At 59.6% G+C, this 11,306-nt stretch overlaps 1 protein-coding gene across 1 annotated transcript; it reads right to left on the bottom strand.

Annotated features, from left to right (window-relative positions):
- Positions 1–1,622: 1,622 nt before the first annotated feature.
- ELF3 (E74 like ETS transcription factor 3) lies at positions 1,623–6,475 on the bottom strand. The gene is made up of 9 exons (XM_032710586.1): positions 6,366–6,475; positions 5,481–5,649; positions 4,664–4,885; positions 4,352–4,435; positions 4,141–4,260; positions 3,929–4,018; positions 3,186–3,302; positions 2,819–3,014; positions 1,623–2,690 (listed from the first exon to the last, which is right to left on the bottom strand). The coding sequence occupies exons 2-9, from the start codon at positions 5,641–5,643 to the stop codon at positions 2,570–2,572; spliced, it is 1,113 nt and encodes a 370-aa protein (XP_032566477.1). The 5' UTR covers positions 5,644–5,649; positions 6,366–6,475; the 3' UTR covers positions 1,623–2,569.
- Between the last annotated feature and the right edge of the window lie 4,831 nt (positions 6,476–11,306).

Raw genomic sequence — 11,306 nt, 5'->3', positions numbered from 1 at the left:
TGGGACCTGCACAGCTCAGGGGGGACAGCCCACATGGCCCATGTGAGACCTTGCTTTGAAGGGCTTGCTGCTCTCTTTTGCATTGGGTCACACTCTTACAAGTGTGGGATGGGGAATGTTTAACAGAACGATGTCTCTGGCAGTAATGAAGGGCAGTTGGGGAACATGGGCAGATAGTAATAGGACAAGGGGGAATGGTTTTAAACTCAAAGAGGAGAGATTTCGATTAGATATTAGAAAGAAATTCTTCCCTGTGAGGGTGGCGAGGCAATGGCACAAGTTGCCCAGAGACTCCATCCCTGGAAGTGTCCAAGGCCAGGTTGGATGGGGCTTGGAGCAACCTGGGCTAGTAGAAGGTGTCTCTGCCCATGGCAGGAGCTTGAGTGAGATGAGCTTTAAGGTTCTTTCCAACCCAAACTGTTCTAAGATTCTATGGCAATGGCTGGATCCCCCTACCAAAAAGTCATCTCAGGCTTTGCAAGGCACCTTTACTGCTGAGATGCACCCCAAGACTTCCTCTCACCACCCTCCTGCTGGTGGTCTGGCTCCCCTCCTTAGTCCCTCCAGGCACTGGCTGAAACTGTTCAGAAGGATGTGGCACAGCTTTTGCCTGGGCATTCCAGACCTGGTCCAGGTCCAAGCTCCAAAGATGGGCACAGGGCTTTTCCCCTTGGGGGGGGTCAGGAAATGAGAGTTCTGTCCTCTGAGTGCCCACATTCATCAGGCCCTGAGCACCAGCAGGAGCTCAGGGTGGCACCAACATCCCCTGGTGCCCAACAGTGTTCAGAAAGACTTGTTGAGAAATGCAGGCAGTCTGTGCCAACCGGGAGCCACGCGTGGACCACTGTTTGCCAAGCTTGTGGTAGAAACATATCTGAGAGTCTGCCTGGCTTCCAAGCCCCTGAATTCCTTCTTGCCACCCTACAGACATATCCTGTAGATTGGAGAGATCCTCCCAGCACCTCTGGGACACTCTTCCTGCCTCCTCACAGCTGGGCTGGCTGGGGGAGACTGGCATTGGGCAAGAAGAGCTAGATAATGGGCTGCCCACACTGGCAGGCCATCGTGGTCCTTCCCATTGAGATATGGTCCTTGAAGGCACCCAGGTCCTAGGAGAGGCCAGCAAACAGCCAGGCTGGAACATTTTGCAGTACCTATGCTGCTTCTTGATGTTCCTTCATGTCTCACTGTCCAGAGAGGGGCTGAAGGTGCTCCCAGAGCCTGTGACCCCCAGCCAGGCTGAGGAGAGTAATGGAGAGAGCTGAGAGATGCCCTCTCCAGACCACCCAGGACTTTGCTTCCCCTCAGGCTGTGACTGGCAAACTCTAGTTTGCAGCAGTCCAGGAAAGGTGAGTGTCAGGGCTACATTTCTGAAGGGTCAAGGTCTGTGTAAGATGTCCCTGCCTGGCTTTGAGCCAAGACTTCCAGATCTCACTCCCAGCAGCCTGGGACACACCCACCTCAGCCTGAGGAAGACCCTGTGACCCTGTGCCAGGATGACCAGGCCAATCCAGCAGTCAGGACATGGTGGCAAGACAGGGTTCTTGCCGTGGGACAACCCAGATAACACAAGCCTGGTCCCTACCAGCTCTTTAAGAAAAACAAGAAAAATGACAGGTAGGTACAAATAAACCCAACAAACCAAAAATTTATTCATGTTATGTTCCCATTTGAAAAGGAGGAAACCACATGCACCTTGCAGGTTGGGCTGGCATCCCCCTCTGTGGAGGGCACAGCACCAGTCTGTGCCCCGTGACATCACTTCAGTCCAGCTGAGCATCACCACCTACCACCACACACCTGTGTGCCCCACACTGCACACTCTCACACAGGAACATCTCACTTATGAAAAAATATATCTGTACATTCACTCTGTGCTATTTTTGGCGTCTTACATAAATTAGATGCTACTTCTAGGGGAAAAGGCCTGTTTCTAGACAGAGGTAGCCAGACTGGAGGTATGGCCCTGCTTGATCCTGTCCTCTCCCCACTGAGGGCTCTCTGGGGCCAGGTGAAGCTCCACAACGTTCCCATCTTCTCTCAGCAGGTGCCACACTGAGAAGCTGCTACAGAGGGGGCCTCACCCAACCCACGTGGAGCAAATAGGACGAGGGGCACCTTTGGCACGGCACGAGGAGAGGGAGGACCCCGCAGCTGGGACAATGTCTGTCCAGTCACAGGTGACACAGAGGTGCTGCCCCTCTGCCCAGGCAGGAGACAGGTGACAGCAGGAGACCTGCTGGGCTCTCACGGTGGGACCAGCTGCTGCTTGAACTTCTCTTCCCCTTTGCATCTCTTCAGGCTTTGAAACAGGCACAGTCCCTGTGGCTCCGAATCGGAGGTACAAAACCAGCAAGGGAAGTCACAGTTTACAATAACCTACTGGAGCCCAAATACTGGCTCTAAACACCTCAGTGCTGGCAGTCACCAGCACACACGAGCGTGCCCATGCAAGGGTCGGAGTTCCACACACTGCACAGGGCAGCAGCTTCCAGATACAGCTGCAGGCAAAGGTTCCTGCCAAGGAGCCCCCCGAGGGGCTCGTCAGACCCTGGCTCATCCAGGACTCCTACAGCTCCTTGTTCCTGTTGAGCACCTCCTCCTCCTTCCAGCCACTGGAATTCTTCCCAAATTTGTACACCAGCCGCCGCCCGTCGACTCTCTCCAGGATCTCTCGTTTGTAGTAGTATCTGCAGGAGGTGGAGGTGGAATCAAGGCTCTGGACGCAGCCCCACGTGCTGGGGGGATTAGGCTGAGCCCTGGTGGGGCTGACCCAGCCCTTTGGGGCAGGTGCCCCAGGACAGGGGAGGGAACTCACCGCATGGCTCTGCTCAGCTTCTCGTAGGTCATGCTGCTGTTCTTCTTTTTCTGGCCCCAGAGCTGAGCCACCGCTTCCGAGCGCAGGAACTTGAAGACCCCTTCCCGCCGGTCCTCCCACTTCATCAGCCCCTCATTCAGCTCGGGGTGGATCAGGATGTCCCGGATGAACTCCCACAGGTGGGTACCTCTTGGGGCTGAAAGAGGAGAGTGAGCTGTAGAGGAGGGAAGGTCCTGCACTTTGGATCTCCCTAAACGCCCCATGGCCAAGGGCCATGGCCAGTAGACATGGACCTTCCTCCCATCATCCCAAATGGAGCCAAGCAGAGGGAGGCAGTCCGAGCTCCCAGGCCAGAGGGTTCACGTACAGTGCTTGCCCTTCCGGTTCTCCAGGCAGTCTCTGCTCTCCTTGCTGAGTTTTCGGGGCCGTCCCCGTTTCCGCTTGCCGTGTTTGCTGTCCCCTTTCTTGCTGCTTGTGAAGTCATCTGTGCACACAGAGAGGGGCACACATCAGGTTGGGCAGGGCATGCCAGGATACAGCCCCCTCCTTTGGCACAGGGATGTGCTCCTCAGCAGCAGAAGCACAGGAGAGAGCTGGTTCAGGGAGGGGAGAGACAGGAGGGACTGCACCCTCTTTTCAGGCCCAGGTAGTAGGGAAGTAGTCTCTGAGAGTAAGGTCTCCTCATTCCCTCCAGCCTCATCCCACCCTCATCTGTGACACCATGCTTAGGGCAACATGCTGTTCCTTCCCCAAGCCCTACTGCTGCTTTGCATTCCTGCTATTCCCAGTATCATCACCAGCTGGGATCAATACTGAACACTGATTTGCATGCCCAGGATCTCTGGCTGCAGCCTTCACTCACCTGCCACTATCCACCCCTTCCCACCAGAATCACTGCCCAGCTATCCCAGCCCTGCCCAGAGCCTGCACCATCACCCTGCTCAATGGAGAGAAACAGAAGCAGAGCACTCAGGGAAAGAGACCCTTCCCTCCTTCCCGGTGTGAGGATGGGTGTTCAGGTGTTGTCCCTGTTGGCCAGGTGGGATATGCAGAAAGGTCCCAGGAGTCAGCCCTCCCCTCCCAGCTCCTGTCAGGAAGCAAACAACTCACCGTCAGGGAAGAGCTTTGCTTCTGCGGCGTCGAGGTCGAGGTCACTTCCACCGGAGTCCTGAGAGTTGGGACTGTGGGACATCACAGGCCCTGAGAGGCAAAGGAACAGGACTCAGACTACCTGCTGCTGGCATCCAGAGGTGTTTCCCCTGCCACCTCCTCCACCATCAGACTTCTGGAAGAACCAAATCCACCTTTGGCAAAATACTGACCTGAAACATCAGAGCTGCCTGGGGACATGGCACCAGGCAAGCAGGTGAAGTCTGTGGATAGGAAAGGGTTTGTGGGCTTCATGTCCTCCAGGGAGTCCTTGGCACAGGAATTTCCTAGCTCTGGAAGGAGCAGAGAAGGGAATAAAGGGTTAGCCTTGCTGCTGTCAGCACATGGTCCCTGAGGAGAAGGCTTGACCAGGGCCCCTCTTACCCGGAGGGATGGGGTCCAGAAAGGTCTGGGAAGTCGCATCCTCTTTTTCCAACAGGTCAATGATCCAGTTCAGCTCGTCAGAGGCTGTGGGGGTGGAGGACTGGGATTAGTGAGGCCTGTTCTGTATGGAGGGCAATGGCACATACTGGGAGCTGAGCACAGCCCTGCCTGGACTCTGATCTGTGCCCCCATATCCCCGCACGCAGCCTCTGCAGTGCCTGGGAAGCAGAGGATCCTGGGCTAGTGGGGGTCTCTCAGTCTCATGCTTTGAGCTGCCAGGCCTGGGCGTGAAGGAGACCTCGGGACACTCACTGATCTCGTGCAGGCGGTCGTAGAGCTCATCCCCCAGGGGCCCAAAGATGAGGCGCATCTGGTCCCTGGTGCAGTGGCAGAGCGCGTGCCCGTCCATGTTGCAGCAGGAGAAGTCAATGGAGCTGGCATCGTACTTGTTCTTCTCCACGTGGTAGCTGATCCACTCTAGCACCTGCACCTTGGTCCAGAAGTACGGGAGCTCACTGAACCACTCGGGCTTGTCTGCAAGGGATGGAGAGTGGGACTTAGGGCAGGGTGGCTGTGCCAGTGCCATGTGCGGGCTGCCAGTGGCCACTGGGCATGGGGTCCGGTCCAGTGGCAATCTTGTGGGATGCAGCAGGCCTTGCACTTGAAGGGCTGTGGGACTAAAGGGTCCTTAGCGCCCTGACCTGAAGACAGCGATGACCCCACACTCTCCCCTGCGCTGGTTTCGGTGCCATTCACGCTGGGATCTACCCTGCTCTGCTGGTGTGCTCCCCACACCTCCCCCAGCACCATCCCACAATGGTCCCCCATCACCAAGACTGTACTGCCAAACTGCTCCTGGTGAGCCCCAGCAGCCTCTGCTGTGCTGGGGTAGGGGGACTGTGGTTCCCCCATCACCTGTATTAACCAGGTGTGCTCCCAGCAGCCATGCCTTGTGCCACCCAGGCTCTCCTGCCACAGCCCTTTGGCCTTTCCATGGGGAAACTGCAGCATGGTGGAAGCTGCTGATCTGTCCCAGTGGGACAAGGACCTTGCAGTGCTCTTCCCAGCCAGGGGCACTGCCTCGAGTGCCAGCTCCCTGGTGCTGCCACTGCCACTCCCCTGGTCCTACCTGTGCTCTGTGCTGGGGGCTGGCTGCTGGGGAGGCTAAGCCCCAGGCTGCTGTCCTCCCCCAGGTGTCCCAGCACGTCCAAGGTTGGCTGCACCTCCTCTGGTTGGTACATGGCGCTGATGTAGTTAGAGAAGATGTTGCTGATCTCACAAGATCCTGCCATCGAGCTCTGTGCCGAGAGATGACAGTGAGCCCCGGCCCCACGGAGGCGGGAGGACCCAGACCTGCGGCACCCCGGGATAGGGCTGGGTGAGGTCGGGCTGTCTCTCCCTCCACCCATCGTCACCTCTCAGGTCACTTCTGCCAGAAACATCCACCCAGCACCTGCCAGCTGGGGCTGGGGCCTGACTCACCACCTCCTCGGGGGCCGGGAGAGAGGGAGGCTGAGCCGGAGCAAACCGGGGACGTGGCGTCACCCTACTTGCAAAGAGCCCTGTCCCCAGCGGCCCGGCCTCGCCCCGCCGGCAGCCAGCGTGAGCGGACAGCGAGTGGCTGTGAGAGAACAGTGTGGCACAGCCCCTCCGTGGGGACGGGCACTCGGCCCCGCACGCTCCCGAGCCCCACGGCACAGCCGGCTGCCCCGCTGCTGGGGCTCCAGTCCTCTCGACCAGTCGCAAGAAGCACATCCCAGTAACTCTGAAGCCAGAAGGGGACCAAGCCCCTGCCCGGCCCTGGTAAAAGAGCCAAGTCTTGCTGTTGGCTGGGGGCCGGAGGGCACCCGCTGTCCCCACAAAGGGCTGGCAGCTGCGGTGGGAGAGCAGGCGTGGAGCAAGAAAAGACCAAGCGCTTCCCCCGGCGAGAGCGAAGATGCGCAGGGAGGGGAGCAAAGCGTCTGTCCTGGGCTGGGGGACGTCAACAGGCCTCGGCCAAAAATAGCTTTGGTACCTTCTGCGATGGCAAACCCCGGAGCGGCGGCTAATCCAGAGAGGAACACGGGGAGTCGGAGCCCTGCCTGGCCGCTAGCCACTGCTCATGAGCCCCGGGAGGCTGGTGCCGATGGGCAAGCCCTGCCCTCGTCTCTGCTTTTATAGCTTGGGCGGCGTAACAATCTGGCAGCCCGAGGGGAATTCCAGCCCCAAACGTTCATGCTCCCAGATCCAGGTGATTTGCATAATAGCACAGGGTCCCAGCCCTGTGCTGCCTTGCCGGGAAAGCTGGGTTGGCCAGTTTAATCATTGTCAGAGCCCGTGCCCCGCCGGTGCCCAGAGTTTCACCCACACTGGCTTCACGGGCTCTTTTCTCTGCTGCCGTTTGCCCGGCCCGTGTTTGTTTGCTCACAGCAGCAGGTTCACTCAGCTCCCGCAGCCAAAAACATCCCTGGAGCCAGAGCTGGCCCTGGGGGCTGCAGATCCCTGCCTGGGGCTCTGCCCGCGGCAAAGAGGCTGCAACGCTGCCCCAGGCAGCCACAGGGTGTGGGTGCCCAGGTGGGCAGCCCAGCCCTTGCACTCAGCAGGTCTGTGTGGGGGTGCTTGGCCATGCCTGGAGCTCGGGCTCAGGATGGCACTGGCACAGCTTCTCCCAGAGCAGGAAGAGAGACCCTGTGACCAAGTGGGACACATGCTGGGATGAGATTCAGGTGGGGATGGAGCAGAGACGGGGTGGGCACCTGAGAATTGCTGCTCTCTGTCAGAATGGGTCTTTTGCCCGGGAAAGGTCTAGGACAGGCTGCAGAGCTCTGATGACCAATTTCCTGCCAATTCACAGGTGCCTGGCACAGGCAGACCCTTACACCAGGGACATGTGCCAAGGGGCAAGGCAGAGTTGTGGGATGCATTTGGAGAATTACCTTGGTGGCTCTTGCCCCTCTGGCCCTTGGGCCCTCTCGAGGTACATTCCTGCTGGTTTTAGCCCCATGCTGGCAGGGGGGACCCAGGCCAGTCCCAGCCAACAGCTTGGCACCCCTTTGCCCGGTGCTGGTACTTTGCTGAGCTAGCCACGTCCATGCCACATGCAGGCTGAGGCAAACCCGGGCACTGTGGGCAGACCCTGGCATCTCACAGCCACCTCTGGCTCTTTGTCACTTCAAACTGGCAGCTGGCAGCAAACCACCTCCTGTGTCACAGTGACAGGCTGTTGCAAACGTGGATGCTCTACCTTGGCATATGGACAAGCAAGGGCAGGGTGGCTCATGTCCCGTCCCCCTTGTCACATCCCCTGGCCCTGGGGCAGGCAGGGCCAGCGTGCCAGCCAGGAGCCACCAGGTCACACCAGCTGATCACCTGCCCCAGCTTCATTCCTCTGCAGCACAGTCACGAGTGCTGGGTGCTGCCAGGCCCTTTTGTTTCCTTGGGCACAGCATCCCACAGGGACATCCCCATGCCTGGGAGCAGCCCCTGCCATCACTACCACGGGGCAAGTCAAGACCACCAGGGAAAGCAGACAGGACCTGAACCTGCATCCAGCCAAGGGCTGAGCCTGGGGCTCCTCCATGCCCAGGCCTGGGCTGCCAGTGCCTGTGGTTGGAAACCTGCCACTGGGGAAGCTTTGTCCATCCACCGTTGCAATGCAGGTGCCCTTGGAGCAGGGTGGGACATGCCAGCACTGTGCCCTGCCCTGGGCCACAGACTAAGGGCTGATGGGGAGGGCATGTGGCACTTGGGAGTCTCCTGCCCAAGCCATGTGCAGCCCAATCCCTGGCTCTCCCCATCCCAGGGGACCTGATGGATGCCTGACAGAGCTGTCTGGCATGGACCACACTGAGCATCCCCTTTCCCAGGTCTCCTTTCCCTGCAGACCCACAGCAACACTCAGGGAAGCATCGTGGTCAGTCCATGCACCTGGGTTATGCCACTGACGGGAGAGGTGCCCTCAGTGGGTGACACCCTCAGCCCCTGCCGTGTGCCCAGCATGTTGGGAGCCCTCCAGGTCCTTCTGGTCCTCATGTCCCACCTTCCTTCCCTTGGGTTTGGGAATCAGGCCAGTGGACCTGAGCAATCCTCCCCAACCCCCTGCAGATACTCTCCAGTTTTCCTGCCCAAGAACTGCCCTTCTTTCCCCTCTGTCCACTGATGTGCCACACGACCTGGGCCCTGTAATGGGCCATGGGGAGATCACTGTGGGCAACACTCCCTGGAGATGCTGATGCACTGTGCTGGGGGCTTGAGAGGTCATAAGCCTCTCCTGAGGCATCCTCATGCCTTCCCCAGAGCCACAGGGTGCCATGAGGAGTAGGATGGTGCCCATGGGACCCTCCTCTGCTGAGGAGCAGCTGCAGCACTGGTGGGTTCAGGGCAACTTCTCCTTGAGCCTGAGGATGGGTGGCAGAGGGCTGCCACCACCTCATGGCCAGAGCTGGTAGCTCCCAGGGGAGCTACCCTTGTTGTCCCCTTGCTGCTAGTCCAAGCTCCCAGGGCACCTTCAGGCATGTGGGGTGCATGTCAGAGGGTGCTGCCTGCCCAGGCTTGGCATCTTGCTGCAACAAGGGAGAGGTGGCTGTAGGTGTGAAGTGACAGTGACATGAGGACTGGCAGGAAAAGGTGTCTGTGGTGCCATGCATGGCTGAGGCACCAGGTGGGAAGGGAATGCTATGATGTCACCTGCCCTGCCAGGGGTAGTTGGGACCATGACACCCCCACGTTTCTTGACCAAGGATGGTGTTTGCCCTGGCAGAACCATGGTGGCTGTGGGTACGGAGGCTCACGCTGAGGTGACAGCCATGGCACAGGCTGAGGGTGAAGCAGGGCATGGTGCTGGGGGCTGGGCTGGCTCTGGGCACTGCCAGCCCCCAGGGACACCTCAGGGCCGGCCCAGCATCACTCAGGACCAACACTGCGGTCCAGGGCTGGAGCAGTAAGTTTTCAGGGTGGGAGGTGCCCCACGCGGGGAGCGGGGGTGAGTGTGGGAGGAACTGCATCCGGGGGGTCAGTGTGGGCACAGCCCCGGGGCTGGCGACTGCTGCTCGGCTGCTCTGTCTGACCAGTTCAACCAGGGATAGCCGGCTGGAAAAGAGAAAGTGGAGGCTGCAGGAGCTGAGCCCGGTCCTGCGGGGTTGGAGGTACAGCTTGCTCCCCGCCTCCCCACCCTGCAGCAGGTTGGCTGCCCGGTGTCCTGGGGGGCAAAAGCTGGTGCCATAGCACCGGTCACCTCCGGTGGCTCAGCAGGCACCACACAGTGGCACCGTGTCACACCCCCCCCTTGCATATCCCCCTGACTGCATCTCCCACTGGCCAGGTCAGCGGCGCCCCCACCCCCCAACATCTCCCTCAACATCTCCAGCAGGACCCTGCGTCGCCCCCAGCATCCCTCCCCACCCCTCACCCTGCATCCCCTCCAGAATCCCTCCTCAACCCCTGCATCGCCCCCGACGTCTCCCCCAGCCCCCGGCCCTGCATCGCCCGCAGTGTCGCGGTTCCCCCGCTCCCCGGGCCGTGGTCCCGCAGCCAGCGCTGCCCTCTGCCGTCGGCCCCGTGCCACCGCTCCCCTCGGCAGCCTCTGTCCCCCGAGAGCCCTCTCACCTCGGCATCCCATCCACCACGAGCTCCGTCCCCCAGGAGCACCTTCCCGCAGTGCCGGGGGACCTGGGTACCCCTCAGGGCGGGGGGTTGACGCGATGCTGCAGGGTCAGGGATGCTCTGACAGGGGTTGGCTGTCACGCTGGGTTGGGGCTGCCTGGTTAGAGCCCTCCTCCTGCTCCTCCTCGCCAGGAGTAGAGCCAGCTGGGTTTGGTCCGGGCTTCCTCCACCTCAGCCCCTGAATTCTGCCCCAGCAAGATCAGCTGTGCCCCGTTTGCCCGAGGACCTGGTGCCTGGAAGGATCCACGTCACTTTCGAATCATGGAATCGTTCAGGTTGGAAAAGCCCTCTAAGATCATCAAGTCCAACCCCAGCACTAAACCATGCCCCCAAGTGCCACATCCACATGTCTTCTGAACACTTCCAGGGATGGTGACTCCACCACTGCCCTGGGCAGCCTGGGCCAGTGCCTGAGCACCCTTTTGGTGAAGAAATTTTCCCTAATATCCAACCTGAACCTCTCCTGGTACAACTTGAGGCTGTTTCCTCTTGTCCAACCTCCTCCCAACACATGGGATTATAGAATCACAGAATGGTTTGAGTTGGAAGGGACCTTTAGGAGCCACCAAGTCCAATCCCCTGTCATGGGGCAGGGTCACCTTCCACTCTATCTGGCAGGGCCAGAAGGGCTGCAGTCACAGTCCCCTCCACCTCTGTCCCACTCCTTGGGCCAGGCACATGGGGATAGGAGGAGATGGGGGTTCCCAGCTGTGCTCTTCTCTGCCTCAAAGCAACCCCTCTTCTCCATCCCTTCATCTCAGAACATTTTATTTGCAAAGACAAAAAGGCAAAGAACAAACACAGCCATTGAAAAACGTACAGCAGGAGACCGCAATAACTTACACTATTTACAGGAACACACCAAGGTATAAAACACACGCACACGCCTCGTGCTCTGACAGACCCAGACCGGGGCTGGGCTGCACAACCCCCCAGAGACACCACCAGCCTTCACAGCAGTTGGCCTCTGGAAACAGCTCTGAGTGAGAAAAGGCATCTGCTATTGTGCTCCTTGTGCAGCAGGAAGGGTGGTGGAGCAGGCGACACGGTGCTGCAGCTCCCCAGCCCTGTGTGGGGCTGGATGGGGGGTCCTAGGCCAGGTGGAGCAGTTGGCAGGGACCAGGGCAGAGCTGTGATGGATGAGGGCACACGCCCCGGGGCAGGAGGAAGGCAGAGGGCTGTACTTTCCTGGGGGTTCGGGTCTGTGCTGGGCTCCCTCTCAGTTACAGGTGAGCACCAGGCAGCACCTGGAGGGGTCGGGGGTTCCCTTCCCTCCCCAGGAGGGTGAAGGGGGGCTCAGGAGGGTGTGCAGCCT

This window comes from Chiroxiphia lanceolata, chromosome 25, assembly GCF_009829145.1.
Source record: "Chiroxiphia lanceolata isolate bChiLan1 chromosome 25, bChiLan1.pri, whole genome shotgun sequence".
Classification (NCBI taxonomy): domain Eukaryota; kingdom Metazoa; phylum Chordata; class Aves; order Passeriformes; family Pipridae; genus Chiroxiphia; species Chiroxiphia lanceolata.
The sequence above is the reverse complement of the archived record's forward strand: the minus strand, read 5'-3'. Positions and strand labels throughout refer to the sequence as shown.